Here is a 26,611-nt window from a genome sequence, read left to right as displayed (position 1 = left end):
TGTAAATAAGCACAATTATTTTTGCTTTGTTTGATTATCTTAAACTTGGTAACTTTTGACTGTTCTATATGAACTGCTGACTTGTAAAGCTATGCGTAATGTGTCTGTGGTACGTATATAAATAAAGGTTATTAGTATTAGTAGATTGAAGATGGTGAAGTTCAAGCTGTTAGCTTTGCCATGTGTAGGAGGAAAGAATCTTTTACGTGAGCACAGGCAGTTTCAAGCCCAGGCAGTTTCATGAAAGCAAGCTGGACTAGAACTTAGCAAGAAAAACCATATGTAACAAATGAACAAGCAGGGACTTAGCTTCTGTTGGAGTAGACAGGTCCTCAGAAAGATCCAGGAGAGATCTGAACCAGTACTAGAACATTGACAGCTGGCATGGAGTAACGATCTGAGTGGAGTTAAATAGAGTATCCAGCCTAGCCCTAAACGAGAGCAGCTGGGGAAGGAATCTCAGAACCAGCAGTTCCACTCACAGCCACCAGAGGGAGTCCACGGACAGAACTCACCGAAGTACCATTCATGACCACAGGAGGAAGTTCGAGAACGGAATTCACAACAGTACCCCCCCTTGAGGAGGGGTCACCGAACCCTCACCAGAGCCCCCAGGCCGATCAGGACGAGCCAAATGAAAGGCACAAACTAAATCGGCAGCATGGACATCAGAGGCAACAACTCAGGAATTATCCTCCTGACCATAGCCCTTCCATTTGACCAAGTACTGAAGTTTTCATCTCGAAATACGAGAATCCAAAATCTTCTCCACCACATACTCCAACTCCCCCTCGACCAACACTGGGGCAGGAGGATCGACGGAGCGAACATAATTCGCCATCAAACTCAATTGTACTCAAAAGGCTCATGCAGCCTTTATCTACCCCCCATTTCCTCAAGATGGTTGTACCATTATTGTAAATAAGCACAATTATTTTTGCTTTGTTTGATTATCTTAAACTTGGTAACTTTTGACTGTTCTATATGAACTGCTGACTTGTAAAGCTAGGCGTAATGTGTCTGTGGTATATAAATAAAGGTTATTAGTATTAGTAGATTGAAGATGGTGAAGTTCAAGCTGTTAGCTTTGCCATGTGTAGGAGGAAAGAATCTTTTACGTGAGCACAACTACACAAATGAGGGTTTGCTGCTGGGCTGACATAGGGTGGAGTATGGTGAACACGACAAGCTGCTGGACTGTGAGAAAGGTGCAGGTGGAGATGTTATGGTGGATTGAGAAAAATGGGCTGTGCTTGGTATGTAAGATCAGTCAAAAACAGCAGGCATGTCCAATTCCGCATCAGCTGACAGGCTATCAGTCACCACAACTGTAGGCGGTAAACATGTGGAGGTTCTTCGGCCAGAGACCTGTGTGACAACACTTGCCATGGTGAGGGAGGAGGAAGAATCAGAAGATGTGGTTGATGGGGTGGACGGGGCCCGCTAGTCTGCATTTTAGCACAATGACATTCCAAGATTAACGCATATTGATTGCTCATGTGCTAGTTCATGCATGTAGTAATGAAATGATTTCTTTTTTTACTTTACTAGGTCTTTTTTAAAAAGTTGACAGCTAACGTGATTTGCGGTTTAAAAAAAAGACCTAAGATAGGCAACTGCAGAACCGCGAATGCCGCTGTCCACTGCCAGAGTTGGGGCTCAGGATGCATTGGTTGTCGTGGTTGCATAGGTTAGTGTCTATGTAACCTCCTCATCTTCCTCTTCCTCTGCTGAGCTACTTAGCCGCATGCCTCTGGGTTTACACAAAGTGTGATCTACCTCATCGTCATCCTCTCTGTTCTCCCACTCCTTGCCTTGAGACTCACTCTCTGTTATGGACCTGGTGGTTAGGTGCACCCGGAATGACCTGATAGTTAAACACGGGACGAGCTCTGGGGAAATGGGAACTCTGCTGACCGCAAACCCTACTCCTATCAACACAACTAGAAATAGCCGTGGAGCGTGCCTGACTCTGCCTAGACGCCTCTTCACAGCCTAAGAGCTATCTACCCCTAAAGAAAGGAAACAAAGCCTCACTTGCCTCAGAGAAATTTCCCCAAAGGTAAAAGCAGCCCCCCACAAGTATTGACTGTGAGTTAAGAGGAAATCACAAACACAGGATGAAATAGGTTTTAGCAAAGGAGGCCAGTCTAACTAAACAGATTGAGGACAGAAAAGGGATCTTTGCGTTCAACACAAAAAACTACACAAAACCACACAGAGTGTGCAAAAGATACCCCCGCACCGACTCACGGTGCGGTGGTGTCACTCTGCACCCCCAGAGCTTCCAGCTAGCCAGGCAGTTTCATGAAAGCAAGCTGGACTAGAACTTAGCAAGAAAAACCATATGTAACAAATGAACAAGCAGGAACTTAGCTTCTGTTGGAGTAGACAGGTCCTCAGAAAGATCCAGGAGAGATCTGAACCAGTTCTAGAACATTGACAGCTGGCATGGAGTAACGATCTGAGTGGAGTTAAATAGAGAATCCAGCCTAGCCCTAAACGAGAGCAGCTGGGGAAGGAATCTCAGAACCAGCAGTTCCACTCACAACCACCAGAGGGAGTCCACGGACAGAACTCACCGAAGTACCATTCATGACCACAGGAGGAAGTTCGAGAACGGAATTCACAACAGTACCCCCCCTTGAGGAGGGGTCACCGAACCCTCACCAGAGCCCCCAGGCCGATCAGGACGAGCCAAATGAAAGGCACAAACTAAATCGTCAGCATGGACATCAGAGGCAACAACCCAGGAATTATCCTCCTGACCACAGCCCTTCCATTTGACCAAGTACTGAAGTTTTCGTCTCGAAATACGAGAATCCAAAATCTTCTCCACCACATACTCCAACTCCCCCTCGACCAACACTGGGGCAGGAGGATCGACGGAGGGAACCATAGGTGCCACATATCTCTGCAGCAATGACCTATGGAACACATTATGGATGGCAAAAGAATCAGGAAGGGCCAAACGAAATGATACAGGATTAAGAATTTCAGAAATCTTATAAGGACCAATGAAACAAGGCTTAAACTTAGGAGAAGAAACCTTCATAGGAACATAACGAGATGATAACCAAACCAAATCCCCAACACGAAGTCGGGGACCAACACGGTGACGGCGGTTAGCGAAACGTTGAGCCTTCTCTTGGGACAATGTCAAATTGTCCACCACATGAGTCCAAATTTGTTGCAACCTGTCCACCACAGAATCCACACCAGGACAGTCCGAAGGCTCAACCTGCCCTGAAGAAAAACGAGGATGAAAACCAGAATTACAAAAAAAAGGCAAAACCAAAGTAGCCGAACTGGCCCGATTATTAAGGGCGAACTCAGCCAATGGCAAGAAGGTCACCCAATCATCCTGATCCGCAGAAACAAAGCATCTCAGATAAGTTTCCAAAGTCTGATTGGTTTGTTCGGTTTGGCCATTTGTCTGAGGATGGAAAGCAGAAGAAAAAGACAAATCAATGCCCATCTTAGCACAAAAGGACCGCCAAAACCTTGAAACAAACTGGGAACCTCTGTCAGACACGATGTTCTCCGGAATGCCATGCAAACGAACCACATGTTGGAAAAATAATGGAACCAAATCAGAGGAAGAAGGCAATTTAGGCAAGGGTACCAAATGGACCATTTTAGAGAAGCGATCACAAACCACCCAGATAACCGACATCCTTTGAGAAACAGGAAGATCTGAAATAAAATCCATGGAAACATGCGTCCAGGGCCTTTTCGGGACCGGCAAGGGCAAAAGTAACCCACTGGCACGAGAACAGCAGGGCTTAGCCCAAGCACAAGTCCCACAAGACTGCACAAAAGAACGCACATCCCGTGACAAGGAAGGCCACCAAAAGGACCTAGCCACCAAATCTCTGGTACCAAAAATCCCAGGATGACCAGCCAACACTGAACAATGAACCTCAGAGATAACTCTATTAGTCCATCTATCAGGGACAAACAGTTTCTCCGCTGGACAACGGCCAGGTCTATCAGCCTGGAACTCATGCAGCACCCGCCGCAAATCAGAAGAGATGGCAGACAGAACTACCCCCTCTCTGAGAACACCAGCCGGCTCAGGAACCCCAGGAGAATCAGGCACAAAACTCCTTGAAAGGGCATCAGCCTTCACATTCTTAGAATCCGGAAGGTACGAAACCACAAAATTGAAACGGGAGAAAAACAGCGACCAACGAGCCTGTCTAGGATTCAACCGCTTGGCAGACTCGAGATAAGTCAGATTCTTGTGATCTGTCAAGACCACCACGCGATGCTTGGCTCCTTCAAGCGAATGTCGCCACTCCTCGAATGCCCACTTCATAGCCAACAACTCCCAATTGCCAACATCATAATTACGCTAAGCAGGCGAAAACTTTCTCGAAAAGAAAGTGCATGGCTTCATTACAGAGCAATCAGAACTTCTCTGAGACAAAACAGCCCCTGCTCCAATTTCAGAAGCATCAACCTCAACCTGAAAAGGGAGCGAAACATCTGGCTGACACAACACAGGAGCCGAAGAGAAACGACGTTTCAACTCCTGAAAAGCCTCAACGGCCGCAGAGGACCAATTCACCACATCAGCACCCTTCTTGGTCAAATCAGTCAACGGTTTAACAACACTAGAAAAATTAGCGATGAAGCGACGGTAAAAATTGGCAAAGCCCAGAAATTTCTGAAGGCTCTTCACAGATGCAGGCCGAGTCCAATCATAAATAGCTTGGACTTTAACAGGATCCATCTCGATAGTAGAAGGGGAAAAAATGAAGCCCAAAAAGGAAACCTTCTGAACTCCAAAGAGGCACTTAGATCCCTTCACAAACAAGGAATTAGCACGAAGGACCTGGAACACCATTCTGACCTGCTTCACATGGGACTCCCAATCATCCGAAAAGACCAAAATATCATCCAAATATACGATCATGAATCTATCCAGATACTTTCGTAAGATATCATGCATAAAGGACTGAAAAACAGAGGGAGCATTAGAAAGGCCGAATGGCATCACCAGGTACTCAAAATGGCCCTCGGGCGTATTAAATGCTGTTTTGCATTCATCGCCCTGTTTAATACGCACGAGATTATACGCCCCTCGAAGGTCTATCTTGGTGAACCAACTAGCCCCCTTAATCCGAGCAAATAAATCAGACAGTAGAGGCAATGGGTACTGAAATTTGACCGTGATTTTATTAAGAAGGTGGTAATCTATACAAGGTCTCAGAGAACCATCCTTCTTGGCCACAAAAAAGAACCCTGCTCCCAATGGTGATGACGACGGGCGAATATGCCCTTTCTCCAAGGACTCCTTTATATAACTCCGCATAGCGGCGTGTTCTGGCACAGACAAATTGAAAAGTTGTCCCTTAGGGAACTTGCTACCAGGAATCAAAATCAAATTAATAGCACAATCACAATCCCTATGAGGAGGTAGGGTACTAGACTTGGGCTCATCAAATACATCCCGGTAATCTGACAAAAACTCAGGGACTTCAGAAGGAGTGGAGGAAGAAATTGACAACAATGGAACATCCCCATGTACCCCTTGACAACCCCAACTGGACACCGACATTGATTTCCAATCCAATACTGGATTATGGACCTGCAGCCATGGCAAACCCAACACGACCACATCATGCAGATTATGCAACACCAAAAAGCGAATATCCTCCTGATGCGCAGGAGCCATGCACATGGTCAACTGGGTCCAGTACTGAGGCTTATTCTTGGCCAAAGGCGTAGCATCAATTCCCCTCAAAGGAATGGGATGCTGCAAGGGCTCCAAGAAAAAACCACAGCGCCTGGCAAAAGCTAAGTCCATCAAATTCAGGGCAGCACCTGAATCCACAAATGCCATAACAGAATAGGATGACAAAGAGCAAATCAGAGTAACGGACAAAAGAAATTTAGGCTGTACAGTACCAATGGTGACGGACCTAGCGAACCGCTTAGTGCGCTTAGGACAATCAGAGATAGCATGAGTGGAGTCACCACAGTAAAACACAGCCCATTCTGACGTCTATGTTCTTGCCGTTCAGCTCTGGTCAAAGTCCTATCACATTGCATAGGCTCAGGCCTCTGCTCAGAGGATACCGCCAAATGGTGCAAAGTTTTGCGCTCACGTAAGCGCCGATCGATCTGTATGGCCAAGGACATTGATTCATTCAGACCAGCAGGCGTGGGGAACCCCACCATAACATCCTTAAGGGCTTCAGAAAGACCTTTTCTGAAAATTGCTGCCAGGGCACACTCATTCCACTGGGTAAGCACAGACCACTTTCTGAACTTCTGGCAATATACCTCCGCTTCATCCTGACCCTGACACAAAGCCAGCAAAATTTTCTCTGCCTGATCCACAGAATTCGGTTCATCATAAAGCAATCCCAGTGCCAGAAAAAACGCATCTACATTACGCAATGCAGGATCTCCTGGTGCCAGGGTGAATGCCCAGTCTTGAGGGTCGCCACGCAACAAAGAAATAATGATTCTTACTTGCTGAATAGGGTCACCAGAAGAGCGGGGTTTCAGAGCAAGAAACAGTTTACAATTGTTTTTGAATTACAAAAATTTAGATCTATCCCCAGAAAACAAATCAGGAATTGGAATTCTAGGCTCCCACATAGGATTCTGAACTACATAATCTTGAATGTTTTGTACCCTTTCAGCGAGTTGATCTACACTAGAGGACAGACCTTGAATGTCCATATCCACACCTGAGTTCTGAACCACCCAGAGTTTAAGGGGAAAAGAAAGGCAAAACACACTGCAGAGAAAAAAAAAAAATGGTCTCAGAACTTCTCTTTTCCCTCTATTGAGATGCATTAACACTTTGTGGGCCAGCTGTACTGTTATGGACCTGGTGGTTAGGTGCACCCGGAATGACCTGATAGTTAAACACGGGACGAGCTCTGGGGAAATGGGAACTCTGCTGACCGCAAACCCTACTCCTATCAACACAACTAGAAATAGCCGTGGAGCGTGCCTGACTCTGCCTAGACGCCTCTTCACAGCCTGAGAGCTAACTACCCCTAAAGAAAGGAAACAAAGCCTCACTTGCCTCAGAGAAATTTCCCCAAAGGTAAAAGCAGCCCCCCACAAGTATTGACTGTGAGTTAAGAGGAAATCACAAACACAGGATGAAATAGGTTTTAGCAAAGGAGGCCAGTCTAACTAAACAGATTGAGGACAGAAAAGGGGTCTTTGCGGTCAACACAAAAAACTACACAAAACCACACAGAGTGTGCAAAAGATACCCCCGCACCGACTCAAGGTGCGGTGGTGCCACTCTGCACCCCCAGAGCTTCCAGCTAGCCAGGCAGTTTCATGAAAGCAAGCTGGACTAGAACTTAGCAAGAAAAACCATATGTAACAAATGAACAAGCAGGAACTTAGCTTCTGTTGGAGTAGACAGGTCCTCAGAAAGATCCATGAGAGATCTGAACCAGTACTAGAACATTGACAGCTGGCATGGAGTAACGATCTGAGTGGAGTTAAATAGAGAATCCAGCCTAGCCCTAAACGAGAGCAGCTGGGGAAGGAATCTCAGAACCAGCAGCTCCACTCACAGCCACCAGAGGGAGTCCACGGACAGAACTCACCGAAGTACCATTCATGACCACAGGAGGGAGTTCGAGAACGGAATTCACAACACTCTCCTCCTCTTCCTGCCCTGACAGCACAGTACAGACCGAGGGTGCCTCAAGTATCTGAGTCTCATCATGAATGGATCAACTTCCCCCAGTGGGGTTAACGTCTGTTGACGATGGTTTAGTTTATGCTCAGACCAAACTTCATCTGGCCATGGATGAAAGTGAGAAAAAATTTGGCTATCGGTGCAGATGATTTCCTCCTATTAACTCTGTGAATCTTTAGAGTATACTTCCTATGCACATGGCATACAATGTGTGAAGAGATATGCAGACTCAGCCATCTGTGGTTCCCAGCAGTCAGCTGGGCACTGGAAGAGTTGTGATATGGGGGAAAAGGGTAATTGGGTGGAGGAAGAGGAGCAGAGGCCACTTGATGCAGCACTTGCCATCTACTGGAGCACATGTTCTTTCTGGCCCTCATCTACAAAGTGTTCCATTGTACAGCTGCCAAAGAAAGGGAGCAGAGTTTCCCATCCAGTAACAGAAGTTGTAAAAATGCTGCACAATGGCTCACTGCAGCAAAACAAACTGACTTCTTATCCCTCATATGATACCTATCTCACAACCCTAAACAGCTATTCAGTACTTTTAATTCTTTCCTGCATCCACCAGATCCCTCTCCTCTCATCTCAGCTGAATACTTTGCCTCACCACCTGTGAACTTGACACAATTACGTCCCACCTCATTCCAAACTTTACCAGTCTTCATCACAAGCCTAATAAACCTCTTCAACCTGTCACTGACAACTGGTGTCTTCCATCCTGATTGAAACATACCTTGATCACACCCATTCTCAAAAAGCACACCCTTGACCCATCCTCTGTGTCTACTTATCGCCCCATGTCATTTCTCCCCTATGCCTCCAAACTACTGGAACAACACGTCCATTTTGTACTGTCCTCCCACCTCTCCTCTTGCTCCCTCTTTGTATGCTTACAATCTGGCTTCAGACTGCACCATTCCACTGAAACTGCCCTTACTAAAGTCACCAATGACCTACTAACCGCCAAATGAAAGCGATGTGAGTTTGTCCTCCTTCTTCTGGACCTGGCATCTATCTTTGACACCGTGGACCATTCCCTCTTACTACAGACTTTCTGATCTGTTGACATTACAGACTTGGCCTTTTGTTAGATATCCTCATATCTAACAGACAGTACATTCAGTGTCACTCACACACCACCTCCTCATCTCGCCCCCTATGTGTCAGTGTTCACCAAGGTTCAGTTGTAGGACCGGGAACTATGCTTAGAGAGTGCATGCACGTATTCCCTCCCTCTTAAAGGGACCTTCCACATGATCATAAGGTATTCCCATCCTACAGCTGGGCGACTCTATTTAAGGCTCCTCCTCCAATTTGGAGTTGCCTGAGCTACGTTGTTAGTTTTCCTTCAATGCTTGCTAGCTGTCAGGTTCCGCAGGTCCGCCTGTCTGCTTGTCTACCCTGTACCTGTCTGCTCTTACCTGTCTGTGCCTGTCTGTTCATACCTGTCTGTCCTCTTCTGTCCATCAGCCGGTCCAGATCGCACCTACCAGTGCCCATCTGTCTAACACCCGGTCCAGCCCACACCTGTCAGTGCTTTTTATATTCCTCAGCTGGTCCCATCTACATCCCTGTTTCCAGAGTCCCTACAGTGCCTGCCTGCATTTTTCATACCTCCTTCGGGCTGTACCAGCCTACCCGCTCTAGGGGGTCAGCTGCCACCTTCTGTAGGTAAGCCATGGAGTAGCACCTGGTGCCACCTCTTTGTCCCTTCTTGGGTCACAGTTTTGGTAGGCCATCTAGTTACACTCCTTCCAGGCTTTCAGAAGAATGTGGAACAGTGATTCCACCATGTCGCTTCTTTAGTGTGTGACAGGAGCCAAATAGTAAAAACTCGCTATAAATCTGATTTATCTGTAATCGCACCAACCCGAAGAATAAGGTTGTCTTACCACTTATAACACACAAAGAATGATGTAAAAAATAAACCAAACCAATTCTTCACCTGATGTTGATTTTTTAAATGCTGCCTCTCGCAGAGACATTAAGGCTCAGCTCACATTTATCCTGCGCTCTGCTCTGAGCACTTACACTGGGGTTGTAAATCTCTGAACTATGTGATTCAGACGGAACCCCCGGTGGAAGACTCGCTATAGTGAGGCAGTTGGAGGCACTGTGGACTCTGTCTGACCTGTGATCAGGCAGTGACCGTCTTTTTAGGAGTGCATAAAAAGTGCATAAAAGTGCCGACGCCACAGTTTTGTGCATTTCTGAAAAAAGGACAACACTGAACAGAGGCAAGATGGAGTCCAGGATAATTCTGCTGCCTCATTATAGTAAATGGATCCCTTGTGAGTTTCATCTGAATCATGTCACTTGGAGATTTAGATGTAAGTGCTCAGTGTAAAGTGCAGGATAAATGTGATCCCAAATGTTATGTAAAATGTTCCGAACAAAAGCTTCAACTCTATCCACAAAAAAAGTCGAAACTCAGGTCCATCACCTGTCAATAGAAATATAGGGGCTTCTACATTACTGGTAGTACAAAGGCTCTGTAAAAGCACTAAAAAGTGGCTTAAGGATAACAAAGTCAATGTATTGGAGTGGCCATCTCAAAGCCCTGATCTCAATCCTATTGAAAATTTATGGGCAAAGCTGAAAAGGCAGGCGTGTGCCAGCTACTTCCAAACCTGGATCAGTTACACCAGTTTTGTTAGGAGGAAAATTTCTGACCAACTATTGTGAGAATCTTGTGGAAGGATATCCCAAATGTTTGACCAAACTCATTCAGTTTAAGGTCAATGGTACCAAATAATAAGGAAATGTATGTAAACTTTTGACTTTGCAGCAAGTAATAAAAACACCTTAAAAATTATCTCTTGATATTCCAGCATTTGGCAAATATTAATAATTATGGTTATCCTAATTGATCTAAAACGGAAAAGGTTTAACCTGATTTCATGTCAGATATTGAGAAAAACATGCATATATATCTGTTTATAGAGTGTATGTAAACTTCTAGTTTCAACTGTTTATCATATAGCAGACTACAGTTACTGAAATGAACAATTTACCTTTACCACAGAACACTAAGTCAAACAAACATAAGTGACCTAGTTTTAGACACAGTGCTATTAGTTTGCACATTGTCCTACGTGTCTATACTCCTTCTGTCCTCTTCCATGTAGGAAAATATGATCAAATATGGTATGATACAACAACAGCATGCTGTTAATTTGAGACTAACCTGTTGAGTCTCAGGTGATCGCGAGGTGTACTTGTAAGAAAATTTCCTCCAAAAAAGTCACTGGATAGGTTTAATGGATCCAACTGGAGCACTATTTTTTAAATTTCTAGCATTCACTGACTCTAGGTACTAAATTTGACCAAAGCTTAGATATAAAGAACATTTTACATTTCCATTGACAACTTATTTGTGCAAGATTTTCTTTGCATGTATAGCATATAGCAAACTGACATTGTAATCCCTATTCTTTATAATAGAAAATCCTTACATTTGACAATGCCTTCTATAATTCTTACTGGTGTAAAGTGTTTATCAAAAAATTAGCAGTGTCAAAACCAATTTTGGAAAATAGCTTAAAACTAGTTTTGCTATGAAAAATCACAGAAAAAATAGACCCACTATAGTAAAAAGTCATGAAGAGCTTACTTCAAAGAGCAGGTCTGTAAAACTAAAAAATCTCAGGATAACCTTTGCCTCTCAACCATGTCCTCGGAAAGTCACAGTCACCTATTTGTGACCTTTTGTTCAGGTAAACAAGGAATGGCATAAGGCAGAGTTCTAAAAAGCAAGAAATAGAATTGTTATTTCATATGAAATACAAGTACGGTATTTACTAAACCTGACGTGCGAGAAGAGTTAATATCTACAAAAACTGGATCAATCAATCAATTAATTAGAAAGTGAGCAGAATAAATAGTATGAATTCTCCCCATTTTTAACATCGTTTTTTGTGTCGTTTTCTTGTATGTCATGAATAAATTGAATTATAGTTAAAAAAAATATGAGTGCTATTTATTAATTGTAGGTGTCCATGCAAGAAGAGTTGACAAAACTTCTAAAAGCAAAATTGCTTAACCCCCTAACAAAAGCCTAAATATCTAGTTTTTAGGAAGTCAATAATGGACCTTATTGTAAAGAGTCATGTTTACTTGGCGCAGCAGGTTAAGACCTCCACCGATGCATTGCTGTCTACTGTTTCAAACAACCGGCATCTGAAGTACCCCCGATCCCAGCTTTATACATATTTGTTCATTTGTGACCATTGCATGATTAAACGGGATCTCTCCACCTTAAAATGGGCCACATGGGTTCACTGGAAAAGATCCCAGGACTGTACAATAAGCCTGTTAAGGTACGCATTAACACCTACCAGCAGCAAACAGCCGCCGATTGGTAAACCTTTACCAATCAGCGGTCATTTAATTGCCTGTTTCCAAGGGCAGGCTAAAGTGACATTGCGCACATAGTATAGATCCCTCAGTGCACATAGGCTGCCATGATTCTCGGCAGTTAGTGTCCTGTTCATTCAAGAGGATGCACTGCCGAGAACATTGATATTTTGTGCTGCACAAAGATAATGTTGGGTGATTAGAATCCTGTTTACAATAAAAGATAATTGTGAATCCAGCATTTTTAAGAACACGCATTCATGATTATCTTTTGGTGTAACTGCAGTTTAAAGGGAACCTGTCACCCCCAAAATCGAAGATGAGCTAAGCCCACCGGCATCAGGGGCTTATCTACAGCATTCTGTAATGCTGTAGATAAGCCCCCGATGTATCCTGAAAGATGAGAAAAATAGATTAGATTATACTCACCTGGGGGGACGGTCTCGCTGCGGTCCGATCTGGGGCCTCCCATCTTCATAGGATGACGTCCTCTGCTTGTCTTCACTCTGCGGCTCCAGCACAGGCGTACTTTGCCTGCCCTGTTGAAGGCAGATCAAAGTACTGCAATGCGCAGGGAAATGTCAGAGAGGCCCGGCGCCTGCGCACTGCAGTACTTTGCTCTGCCCTCAACAGGGCAGACAAAGTACACCTGTGCCAGAGCTGCAGTGTGAATACAAGAAGAGGACTTTATCATAAGAAGATGGGAGGCCCCGGACCGCGACGCCCATCGGACCGGACCGCAGCAGGACCGTCCCTGGGTGAGTATAATCTAATCTCTTTTTCTCATCTTTCAGGATACATCGGGGGCTTATCTACAGCATTACAGAATACTGTAGATAAGCCCCTGATGCCGATGGGCTTAGCTCATCTTCGATTTTGGGGATGACAGGTTCCCTTTAAGTTTTACCCTAAATTCAACATAGTGAATATAAAGCATAGTGAAATGACATACACACATATAAAAATATTCGGCTGTCAGATGTAAAGTAAAAATAACTAATTGTAAACTATTAATCAGATGGCACTACACTATAAAACACATGATTAAAGAGTGTTCACTAGAAAAAAACATCATGTACATTGAGTAAAATGAATAGCAAAAATATCTCTATATAATGAGGCTTAGTAAATAGTATGGTCCATCCATGGCTGTTCTTCATAAGGGGCATAACTATAATGGGTGCAGTTGCTCTAAGGCCCTGTGTCTAAGGGGTTTGAAAAGGTCTCTTTGGCTCATACAATAAGACCATTATTATCAGTGATAGTTCAGTGGTAGTTAGGGCTTTCTTGGAGATATTGGCTTGACTTTGCTCTTGAGTCTGTTGCTATTTGATGGACGTATCTAATCAGGACTCTCCTGTATGGGAAAGATAAAGCATATATTTACTCACCGAACAGATATCCTGAGGTTGTCCCTATTAAAATTTCCACTCCCATGATGTATATTTTCAGCCAATAAAAACATGAAAATGGGTAAAATTGCAATGAAACCAAACCTGGTGACATTATAACATATAAGATAGGGAATACTAAATAAAAATAAAAAGTTCAGTTGTGCTCACAGTACCTTCATGCTTTATTTGTAACTGAGCTATAATTTTTATTTCAGATCTGTTTGCAAATGGTTATGAATGAATCCGAACAGACCTTATTGATGTTCATTGTGATCTGTCTAGTTTTGGATATTTTTTATGCCAATAAATGGGGTTGCAGAGTTCAGTACCAATTCTGCTACTGCAATTTATTTTTACCGTAGGAACACTCATATAAGCAAATAATATCTTAATAATTCTACTTAAAGTTAAATATTATTGGTCGACTGCAGCCATTTTCTAAACAATCTCTGGGGATTGACACAATTTCTTTAGTTATTAACTACAAAGCCATACTAACAATTTGATCTGCTGCACTAGCCATCAATGACCTACTGCCACAAGGGGAATTTTTTGTTATGAACTTCCCTAATTAGGAGCAGATGTACCACTCACAGACGCCGACTCTTTGATCATTATTCTACTTATCAGCTTAAAGTCCACAACAATGATAGACATAAGTGACAAGCCTCAACTATTTTCCTATTACGTTTGCATATCTAGTCAATTACAACTAATAGTATTATGTATGTGATGCATGGTTAATTAGGTAATATTGTCATTAACATTTAGTATTATGAAACTTTCTGGAAACAATTCACATTCAGAGAACCATAAAAAATAAACATACCACAAAATAAAAGAAAATTGCATCGATAAGAGAAGAATTACATGAGCTAAGGTACAGCTCGCGGGCTTTGCCAAAATGCGACTTCCAGCTATAACATCAAAAGAAGGAAATGCAGCGTGCATTTTTGGTGATTCTGGATAATGAGAAGTCATCACAGCTCACAGCTTAGCCATAGGTACTAAGCTACAAAGGGAAAGCCATTAAACACATTAAACAAATTATCCAAATATTGTGCATGACAAAAGCGAAGAAATAATTGTGAAAGAAAAAGAGAATACTATGAATTTAATTCATAGGGAGATAGAAGAGTCACAGTGTTACCAGTTTCAATCCGTTCACCCATAGCTATATATTTCATATTAAAAAGGCTGTGCTTGCATTAATGAGCTCGAAAGGTGTTGAATGCGGTCCTCAGAAAGCACAAAGTGTCATACATCTGTTTTCAGAGGAATTAGAGAGTTTGCAGTACTTTCAATTTGCTGTCATTTATTGAGCTGTCAGTCAAATTTCTCAGGAAAATTCAGCAAAGCTGGCAAATATGAATTAAAAAAAATTCACTCCTTCTATTGGTGGCTTGTTTTATTGTGTATTTTCATGCATTCAGGGTCAATTGAAGTCACTTAAAAAGTCCCAGACTCATCTAATTTACTTATTTGCATTTAACCTGAGCCCAAATGGCATTAGAAACTATATGAGTATACATTCTCCAAATCCAACAACTTTACAACATCAAAGCAACATAGCTGTGTAATACAGACCTCAACATAAATAAATAAGTCCACAGCATGCTGCAATAAAATGAAATGTGATGTCAGAAAATGACCTATTGTTTAAAGGTGTTGTCCAGTCTTAAATTGCAAGTCTGCTGTCACTCTATGTGACTGTAAAGGTACCTTCACACTAAACGACTTTGCAACGATAACTATAGCGATCCGTGACGTTGCAGTGTCCTGGATAGCGATATCGTTGAGTTTGACACGCAGCAGCGATCTGGATCCCGCTGTGATATCGCTGGTCGTTGCTGAAAGTCCAGAACTTTATTTGGTCGTCAGATCGGCGTGTATCGTCGTGTTTGACAGCAAAAGCGACGATGCCTGCAATGTTTTACAATGGTAACCAGGATAAATATCTGGTTACCATCTACCCTGGTTACCATTGTAAATGTAAAAAACAAACAGTACATACTCACCTTCTGATGTCCGTCAGGTCCCTGGCCGTCTGCTTCCCGCACTGACTGTGAGCGCCGGCCGGCCGTAAAGCACAGCACAGCGGTGACGTCACCGCTCTGCTCTGCTTTCACTTTACGGCCGGCCGGAGCTCACAGTCAGTGCGGGAAGCGGACGCCGGTGGACATGACAGACATCAGAAGGTGAGTATGTAGTGGGTTTTTTTTACATTTATAATGGTAACCAGGGTAAACTTCGGGTTACTAAGCGCGGCCCTGAGCTTAGTAACCCGATGTTTACCCTGGTTACCCGGGGACTTCGGCATCGTTGGTCGCTGGAGAGCTGTCTGTGTGACAGCTCTCCAGCGACCACACAGCGACGCTGCAGCGATCGGCATCGTTGTCGATATCGCTGCAGCGTCGCTTAATGTGACGGTACCTTAAGTGGAGTAAAATGTCATGATGTGACTCCTGGAGGTTCTGGGATCAGAAGGTCACAGTGTTAAATAGATCACAGGTCCTCTTTAGGATTCCTTTGTAATTTACTTTTAATTAGAGTGGATTTACTTTTGTTCATTGTTGAAAGGGTTAAGGACCCTTTCTCTTCTGACTGTGAGCGTGGAGCTTCTCAGCTGCAGCACCTTGTGACCACTGTCTTCCACTATATAAACTCACTGCTAGCTTCATGTCTTGTCAGTTATAGTTTATCTATACTGACCTCTTATTAATATTATTCTGCAGCACTTCCAGTCCAGTCATCAATATAACAAATAGGGTGTTCATGTAATGCTGCATGAAACCAACCAGCATGTGTAAAAGTACAGACACAGAGAACTATTAAATGCATAAAGGGTGTGAGAACAGATGATACGAGGGTCCTTTTGTTGAAGAAAATATTATATGGGCAAAACAGGGATAGTCAGATAAACATGTTGAGGTGGTAGGCTAGTCTGAAGAAATGTGTTTTTAGGGCATGCTTAAAACTGTGGGTATTGGGGATTAATCAAATTGTCCTTAGTAGTGGGTTCCAAATAATTGGCGCAGCACGCAAGATGTCTTGGAGACAGGAGTGGGAGGTTCGGATTATTGAGGGTGTTAATCTTAGATCATTAGCAGAATGGAGGGCACGCGAAAGGTGGTAGCCTGAGACAAGGGAGGATATGTAGGGTGGTGCTAAACCGTGGAGCGCTTTGTGGGTGAAAGTGATAAGTTTATATTGATCTCTGGAGTGTATGGGTAATCAGTGCAACAATGAATATGATCATGGCTGCTGCATTCAGGACAAATTGGAGAGGGTAGAGTTTAGAAGAAGGAGACTGATTAGTAGAGAGTTACAATAGTCCAGACAAGAATGAATAGGAGCTAGAGTAAGAGATTTTGCAGAGTCGAAAGTAAGAAAAGGTTGAATTCTTGAAACATTTTTGACGTGCTGGTGACATGAGTGAATGATCGGATGTAGGGAGTGAACGAAAGATCTGAATCAAGTATGACCCCAAGACAGCGAGTGTCTTACTGGGGAATAATGGTAAAACCACACACAGAAATTGCAATGTCAGGCATATGTAGTGGATGAAGGAAACACAAGGAGATCAATTTTTGACTGTTTCAGTTTCAGATAAAGGGAGGAAATGATGTTAGAGACAGCGGTAAGACAATCACTGGTGTTTAGTAATAATGCGGGAGTGATGTCAGGACTAGAGGTGTAAAATTGGGCATCAGCATAGAGATGGTACTAAAACAAAATTTACTGATTGTTTGTTCAATAGGGGCAGTATACAATGACAACAGGAGGGGGCCTAAGACTGATCCTTGAGTTCCTACAGTAAAGAAAAAGAGGAGAGGATGAGGAGCCAACAACGGATACAGTGAAGGAGCAGTCAGAGAGGTACGAGTAGAGCCAGGAGAGAACAGTGTGGTCTGAGAGATAGCGGATTAGACAGTAGTAGACCTATTGTTCCAGGAGTTTTGAGATGAAGAAAAGATTAGAGACACATCTATAGTTAGCAGCACAGTTTTGGTCGAGGGATTTTTTTTAATTGATGTATGCTGGGATGTTTAAATGAGGAGGAAAAGATACTGGGAGAGAGGGGTTGAATATTTTTGTTAGGTGAGTGGTGACAGCTGAAGAAATGGAGGAGATTTGAGAGAATAGGCTCACTGTTGCAAGTAGTAGAGTGAAAAAATGCAATTAGCCTGATCACTTCTTTTTCTGTGACTGGTTCAAAGACAGAGAGTGAGCTAGATGCATTCAAGGGATCAAAAACAATGCATGGTATGAAGGGATTTGGACAAAAATTTCCTGTCCGATATGGTCAGTTTTTTCTCTGAAATAATTGGCCAAATCGTCAGCACTGAGATAGGTGGTTGGGGCTTGCACTCTTGGATTGAGGAGGTAATACAAAGTCAGAGAGATGTTTAAGATTGTTGGATAGTGAGGTGATGAGGGTGTTGAAGTAGGTTTGTTTGGAGGGAGAGAGTTGTATGTTTTAAGCATAAACTTATCATGGATAAAATCTTCAGCCAGATTGGATTTTCTCCACAGATGTTCGGCGCCCCTGGAGCACCGTTGTAGGATCCTGTCTTTGGAGAAGCTGTGGTGTTTGTTCCTGTTGCAGCAGTGAGGTTTCCTGTTGGTGAAGTTGAGGAGTGCTATTTGCTGTGTCTTTTCCCATTGTTTTTCTTACCTTCCTCATGTTGTTTTTTGTAGTAGTGAGGACTTAGGCACGTGATCATGCACAGCGGGGAGGACCCATCTAGTGATGATAGGGAGTGCAGTGATCAGACTTAGGTTTATGTTAGGTAAACCCTCTCCCTGCTCCCTATCGCTAGGGTCTTCCTTGTACATCTTCTGTAATAATTATAGGGGATAACTCAGGAGACTCTTTGCATGGAACAAGACAACTACAGGACACAGTTTTATAAGTGGTAAAGCCTGTATTATAACACGGTGATTCAAACAGGTGAGAGAAACTCAAGTCCACAACACTTGGTGCCAATATCAAATGCAGCTCAGCAGTCTATAGGAAACTTCAGAGGAAAATGCAATCACGCAAAAAGTCTATGAAGCACAATTATTCTTGAGGATACTTGACATGAATAAATCCTTGTCTTAGTCCAAACACAGATAGATAAGCTTATAAGGCAGTTCAAATAATATCTTAGCTCAACCAGGGAGGCCTGGTTAATAGTCTCAGGTTTTTGCAGAGCAGCAAACAGCTTACATGTCCAGCAAATGCAGATGGAAGTAAATACGAGCAGCAGATGAAGGAGGATTACTGGAACTGGTGTATGCAGCAAGAACTCAGAGCAGAGTAGCAGGATCACCACACAGGTTCACAGGAGCAGGTATATAGCCAGGGAGTAATCAGAGGTCAGGAGCTGGATGCAAGGCGGAATACTCTAGCACAGACTGAAGGCTGGGGTGGAGTTTTATAGCATGAAGACACAGTGCACATGAGACCAAAGACGCCATCTTGGAAAAGGGCTGTAATGCACAAACGGTAAAAAATGTTCAGAGTCCTGACATCTTCCCTGGTGTTCCCCTCACGTTGTGCTTCATGCTGGGCATCCTCTTGCCCCCAGGATGACAGTGACTGAAGACTTGTGAATCCTCTCATCATGCACACTGCATGTTGTGAGGGTTCCCCGATGCTAGCAAAGGGCAGTCATGTTACCGCAACTATGGAATATGCATACTCCCAGTCACATTTCAACTAGACTGTTTCCATCTTCGCTCAATAAATTTGCATTAAGTGAGCCCATGCCCATCTAGTTGGAATGTGACTGGTAATATGCATATGGCACACTTGCGATCACATGACTGCCTGCTCACGGCATGAGCACTGGAGAATCCTCATGGTGCGCTGTGGATTCCCAAGCCTACAGTCACATAGAGTGACTGCAGACTTGTAATTTAAGACCAGACATCACCTTTGAACCAACATGCATTTACATTATTGTTCTTGCCATCAACTATATTTAAAAAAAAATGTAAATCTTGCCGTTTTCACACTGCCCACAGAGTTTTATAATAGACTGACACTTCCTATTCTATCGACATTACTTTTCATTATTACAACAGGTTGGATTACAATTAAAGATGACACCTCTATTATGAAGATGGAAACATATAACCCTGGATTTACTTCTGATGATGGCCAAAGCTCATCTTCTCCTAATCCCTGCATAGGTCACAAAGCTTGCCTAAAGCAATATCCCTCTAGAATTAATTGGGTCATTTCCAGACTATGGTGTACTATGTACATAAATAATGTTCATAAATGAGAGCACATAAAAAGCATCTCTCACCATTCTTTAAAATAGTCCTTTATTCCACAACGAGGCACATTAGTGTGGCTTGTAGAGGGCACAGGGAGCATGAAGGATGACGGACGTTTCACATCTTACCAATGCTTCTATGGGTCCAGGTATGTGATGACGTTAAGCTGCTTACTTTTAGGGCAGCTCCAAGTTAAACATCATCAAGGGGGATACAATACAAGCAATGATAATATACACATTATCTTAGAAAAACACTGACATATTGATCCTGACATTTAGACCTAACTGACCATGTACATTTACATTGATAATCCATCTGGCTTCATTTTTCAATAATAATTTATGGTAATCCCCACCTTGCAGTGGAGAGTTGACTCTCTCAAGACATACAAACTGCAGAGTTTGTGGATGAGATCCATGGTAATCATTCAAATGTTTATTCAACCTACGGGAACTTTTTCCCAAATGTGATGGAATGGTAATGTTCATGGAAATGTACAAATAGGGTCTACTATTTTTTTTTACCAATATAGTAAAATTTACATGGACAAAAAATAATGCAGACCACAAAATTGGTCCTGCAAGAAATAAATTTAGGCACATGATATAAAACAGGGCCTATTTGTACAGGATTAATCATGGTATGAAGATGACACAATGAAACGTTTCCACATTTAAAATTACCTTTATGGCAGTTTCCTTCTAGCCAATTCTTGGACTACTACATCACCTAAATTACAACATCTTCTGTAGGTAATGGTTTACGGCAAGCCATTGAGTGCAGATCTTTATAACTTTTAATCAAATGCCAATTCCTCTTTATGGCCCAATGAATATTATCCATAGACCCTTATTTAAAATTAAAAATAAATCTTTGACTATTTTGACTTGTTGCCGTTATTTTCCAATTGCTATTTATATTCTTATTTTTATTTTTACTTTGCAAGTCTTTATGGGAAACCCTGCATACTTTTTCTAAGGCTTCATTTATATGTTTCACGTGTAACAGGCTGAAGGGCACACAGATCCCACTGCTGCCACCAGTTTGTCACAGATAATGTTCTTTTCTTCCTCAGCTATAATTAATACCATTTGTTCAATGTGAGGGTGATATGTCCCTCCTTAGTGATGCCTTATGGATTTTAATTTTTCTCTACAACAATGGTTAATGAATAACCTCTATTTTGTAACCTACTTTTTAGTTCATATGCCGGTTTTAGAAATCTTGTGCTGTCATTATTTTTTGTAACCTCAGAAATTGGTTGCAAGGTAGGGATCGTTTTGTATGGTAAGGATAAGCACTACTAATAATATCCCTACAGCTAAAAATGTAAGTTCCACATTTCACTAGAATCCAAATATGTTATCGGTGAAATTTTCTTCAAAATCAAATTTCTCAAATTTCTTCAAATATTTCTTCAAAATCTTTCAAAGACAGTTTATAATCAAGAAGTATCAGACAGTTTTGATATAATGATACTGTAATCTAGCCTCCTGATCTGCTAAATACATTTAAATACTAGTGATTTTTTTTGCATTTCATTATTATTTATTATTATACGATCTGTATGTAGTAATAAAAATCATGAAATCTGCCAATGGTGGTGGCAGCAGTTTTTGGCTTTCCTTGTAGCATGCTCACCGCTCCCTCTGATTTAACGCATCACTTCTCAGAAAGTGGCCTCCCTTCCTTCAGGGAGCTTGTTCAGCACCAACCCAGCTCCATTAATAATCGCTCTGTAAAGGGAGAGCTCTATTCAATGGTTCTCATGCTGTCCAGCATTAAATTGTAGTATTGTTTTGTGTACATTAGATCCTACCAACTAGCAAATTGCTGAGGCTAGTCAGAGAACTATTAGCAGGTCAGCTCCTTGAACAATAGTAGCTTACAACACTCTATTGTTGACACATATGTGCTGACTACAATACTGCATTGTATTCTTTACTTCTGGTACACTTCATATTGGACTGACCTACCACTCTATTGCATATGCTGTTGATTGGCTTATTGGCTTTCACCAGGGCTGTTTGACAACTGTTTTTATCTCTTGTCTCTTTCTTAACCTCAAGATTTTACCCCAGTCATCCTCCTGGGCTCGCTATATTTCTGGTCTCTGATTCTATTATTATCCCCACATTCCTAGCATTGCCCAGTCTTGCTGATCATTCCTACCTTGCTTTACCAAGGAGCAGCTATTCTGTGGATGCAACCTAGGGTTTGAGACAGCGATTATTAAATTCCTGTAAACAGTAATCTCTAAATTGTTGCTTACACTTCCTCAAGAAAAAATAGTGGGTTATCCTCCAACACTCCTCCATTATATATGGAAAATTGAATAAAAATATACAAAACAGTAACAGATTAGTAAGAGAAGAATACATTTCATTAAAAGAAAATGTGTCAGAGCTAAGCGTGGCAAAAAGTAGCAGTTCCAGAAACAGTTAAAACTGGTTTTGACTGATTTTCTTAATAACAATCAGCATCTAGAGGATCCAGACTGACTGGCCATAAAGTAGCCTTGAGTCATTTGGAAAACAAGAACACAATACAAAAATTATTTTTTTTGTCAGCACATTAGAACAAGTTTTATATAATTTTATGAGTTTAAAATAATAAACTGCTTTGTGCAAGTCTTTCTATTAGCATTGGCTCTGGGACAAATTTGCTGTTTACATCAATGACATTCAACCTTCAAGTTTTGCCCGAACATGCTTTGGAAAAAGCAGAAGATGTATTTCAGAACAGCATCTATGAGAGCTGAAAAATAAGACCACCACCTTCTTATAAAATTAGAGAGGTTGCAATGTTCTATTACTAGATGTGGCTGAGACACTAGTCGCCACTTGACTGCAATCATGCGAATTGTAAACATGTGGTTAAGTGACAGAGCTGAATCCTAATGGTCTGTGAATTCTTACAATCTTACCCAATCAGAGCACAGAATTAACTGACCAATCATGTGTAATTTAACCCATTACTTGCCAAATTAAAATTTTTACAAGTACAGGTTTTTCAGAAAAGGGCGTCCCAATATTCAATTAAAAATAGAAGCTAAAGTTAGGTGTCCCAAAAAAAGGACATTGGTAGATAATGGGCTAGAAGGACCCATAAAAAATTTATTTTTGGTATTTCTGGCTTACCAAAAGTATTGGTTTTGGTCAATGCCCTTGAAACAGCTTAAAGAGTAACTGTTGTTGTCATTTTTATTTAATAAAAAATAGTACACATGAAAATAAGAAACTTTGTAATATATCTTATCATAGAAATCTGCTTCTTTATCTGCCAGAATTGATCAGTTATTATACCAAGCTCAGTAACTTCACCGAGAGGTACGGGATGAGTATGCGAAGTGCTATACCCTGTTAGCGTCACAGAGATAATAGCACGTGGATTGGGCTAGCTCTGCAACTAAATGGTGCTAACCATACACACAAATGAAGCAGATGCTGATCCAAGAGAGAGAGCTCTTTGATGCTAAAAGAAAAAAGGAATATAGTCAGCTTACCGGTCTTAGACGAAATCCCCAGACCTGCCAACGCCCAGCACGGTTCGGGGTGAGCGCCCACAGCAAATGAAGACAAAAAGAGAAATGATCCAGCTGGAGGTGGAGGCAGTTCAGACTTTGTGAGACTTTATTAGACAACTAAAGTGATAAATAGTTCTTCAAAATGAAAAATCTTTACATAGCAAACACCTGGCACACCAGTGAGGAGGATTATCGCGTTTCAACTATGAAGTCTTAGATAGTAGATCATGAGTAAGACTTCATAGTTGAAACGTGTTGATCCTCCTCACTGGTGTGCCAGGTGTTTGCTATGTAAAGATTTTTCATTTTGAAGAACTATTTATCACTTTAGTTGTCTAATAAAGTCTCACAAAGTCTGAACTGCCTCCACCTCCAGCTGGATCATTTCTCTTTTTGTCTTCTCTTTGATGCTAGGTACAATGCCGTGTCACTTTCACCAAGAAGTATAGCATAAGGGTTGAGCTTGCTCTGTAACTGAACTGTGCCAATCGTGCACATGTACGAAACAGATGCTAAGCCAAGCGGCTAGTTACCCCAGTCCTGACGCTACTGAACCTGTGCCTGACCGGCACCCTAAGCATGTAGCAGACCAGAGACTCCGGCACTGAGCCAAGGGTACGAAACCACATAAGTGTGCATCCTGCCTGTCAGTGTGTAGTCTCTGAGCAAAGGCACATACACAAACATGCAGAGTGGTAGAGTAGCCACCCACACTCCCCAAACATAAATGACACTAGTGCGCCCTCGTGCGCCACTGAGAGCCTTTTATATGCTAGGCTCCACCCCAAACACTCATGCCCAGTCGGTCGAGACATCGCCCGTGGGCCAATCCGGAGCTGCCACATCACCAGAGCAGCTAAAGTCCAACCACCAATAAGAAGACGCCACATCACGGACATGCTCAGAAAGGTGACTTCTGGACTTAGACTCCAGAGCGCAAGGCTGCACCTGCATATCACTGGTATACATAGACTTGGCTGGAGAGCCAGTAGTAACCAAATGTGTACCACGAGCCTGAGCAAGATGCTGGGAGCAGAAACCGCAGCGGCCAAATCCGAATGAGAGACCACAGCACCAGACAATGCTTGGGATCTATCCCCCACAGCAGGATAATCCCGATGCCTAACACGTACTATTGAATTATGAAATAATTTAAATGACAGTTATTATTTAGGCTGTTCTGATAGAATGAGAAAAGGCAAATAATAGAGTGCTGTGTACAAAATGATAAAGAAGAATAAAGAAATCAACCATATTACTCTAATTTTAACTGTATTTTACTGTACCTGTCTGTACCTGCCAAGCCTGCCTGTTTACCAGCTGTCCGTGCCTGCACCTTCTGTACCTGCCTGTATACCAGCCATGCATGTCTGAACCAGCCGTGTTCTCCTGTATACCAGCCATACTTGCCATTCCTGTATTCCTGCTGTGCCTGCTTGTACCAGCCAAGTTTACCCATTCCTGACCATTCCCGCTCATTGCCCTTTGGGGGTCAGCTGCCATGTGTTCAGGGTTCATCCTGGAGTAGCACCTGCAGTCAAACCTAACCCCACATCATGGTTTCTAGCTAATGGTCAAGTGTTCGCCTATTCACACCCCTCCAGGCTCTCATCTGTCCATGGAAAAGTGGTTCCACCACCGTTCCTGTTACAGTTAGCTCAGGCCATGGAACCAGCTGGCCCTTCATTCTCTAGAGCCTCTGACTTTTACCAGGAGGTCTCCCACCACAAGGACCAGCATGACAAAATCTTGTCCCATCTTCAGACTGTGATCAACTGCTTGGACACGCTGAGATCTGTGGCCGCATCCACTCCTGTCCAGCTAACCTGCTATGCTACTGGTTCAGAACCCTGTCTGTCTGCTCCTCCACCATTTGACATTGATCCTACTTAATGCCATGGGTTCATCAATAAATGCACACCGCACTTTGAACTCTTGGCACATCATTTCTCATCTGATCATGCCAAAGTGCAATTCATTATGTCCCTTCTTACCGGTGAAGCTTTGAAGTGGCTCAACCCCTTGTGGGAAAGAGGGGATCCTCTAGTCTCCAACCTCCAGACTTTTCTTGAAGCCTTCAAGATTTTTGATATGCAAAGTCTTTGATGAGCCTGTCTGTGTTTCCTTTACAGCATCTTCCCTCCTTGGATTGCACCCTGGAAAATCTCAGTGGGCCAGTACGCTGCCATTTTTGTACCCTGTCCTCCATACTTACCTGGAATAACAGGGTGCTGGTGGCCGCACACAGGGAAGGCCTATCGGGGAGAATTAAGGACAAATTGGCTGGTCGAGATGTGCTCACCTTGCTAGAACACCTGGTATCCCTGGGAACTCAGATCGATTTCATAAGCGCTCCACGGAGGTGATCCGAGAGAGAAGAGCCGTGCACTTGTCCCCTACCTTCCAAAGACCACAGCTTTGACACTCTTCTCCGATTCTATGCAAATAGACTGGTTGAAGCTAGCCAAACAATGTCAGGGAGGCCTGTCGTGCTCCCTAACATCTAATTTGTTCCTGTCCAAAGAAGCTGGAAAACTCAAAAGCCTAGGGTCAGTAGGAGAAGCTACCCTGGGGAAGGACCACTCCTCTCCACTGACTATGTCTATGTTCTTCTCCTGTGGCAACAACCATTTTGTAGAATTGGCTTATCTGAACTCTGGTTCCACAGGAAATTTCATTCATCAGGCAGTTGTGGAGTGGTCTCCGATCCCCATTCAATGACTACAGAGTCCAGAAGTGGTATCTTCTGTGGATGGGAAACCTCTGTCTGAGGTCATTATTTTCATTTCTGAAGCTATAGAACTTTGGGTAGGAATGTTGCACTTGGATCAGATCTCCTCTGCTCCTGGACCTGCCATTGCTACAAGCATACAAGCCTGTCTTGGATTGTGGATCCAGAGAAGTGCTTTGTTGGGGTCAGTCCTGTCATGAGAGATGTTTTGTCCCCATTTGTCCTGCTCAACCTCCAACTACTACATCCAGTTTACCTGTCTTTCCTCCCACTTATTGGACTTACGTGGATGTCTTTGATAAGGAGGCAGATACACTACCACCACACAGGTCGTACAACTTCCCTATAGACCCCCTTCCTGGTTCTTCTCCTCCACAAGCCTTTATTTACCCTCTTTCCCATGCTGGAACTTGAGCCATGTGCAAATATATCAAAGAGAACATAGCCAGGGGTTTTATCTGGAAGTCATCCACCCCAGCTGAAGCAGGATTCTTCTTTGCAAAGAAAAAGGACCTCTCACTTCGCCCATGTATTGACTATAAGCCTCAATCAGAAAACAATCAAGAATAAATATCTTCTGTTCCTCATACCAGAGTTATTTGAGCATCTCAAAAGTATCAAAGTCTTTACTAAACTTGACC

The 26,611-nt window shown here is 42.7% G+C and overlaps 1 protein-coding gene across 2 annotated transcripts in view; it reads left to right on the top strand.

Annotated features, from left to right (window-relative positions):
• The window catches only part of ALKAL1 (ALK and LTK ligand 1), a 241,715-nt gene that overhangs the window by 114,880 nt on the left and 100,224 nt on the right, over positions 1-26,611 (top strand). The window contains exon 2 of one of the 2 annotated variants that reach the window (XM_077270488.1): positions 17,974-18,048. The exons of the other annotated variant lie outside the window; for it this stretch is intronic. Coding sequence (XP_077126603.1) covers positions 17,974-18,048 — 75 coding nt within the window. The remainder of the gene's footprint in view (positions 1-17,973; positions 18,049-26,611) is intronic. 2 annotated transcript variants of the gene reach the window in all.

This window comes from Ranitomeya variabilis, chromosome 6 (genome assembly GCF_051348905.1).
Source record: "Ranitomeya variabilis isolate aRanVar5 chromosome 6, aRanVar5.hap1, whole genome shotgun sequence".
NCBI classification, from domain to species: Eukaryota; Metazoa; Chordata; class Amphibia; order Anura; family Dendrobatidae; genus Ranitomeya; species Ranitomeya variabilis.
This window is presented reverse-complemented; position numbering and strand designations above follow the sequence as displayed.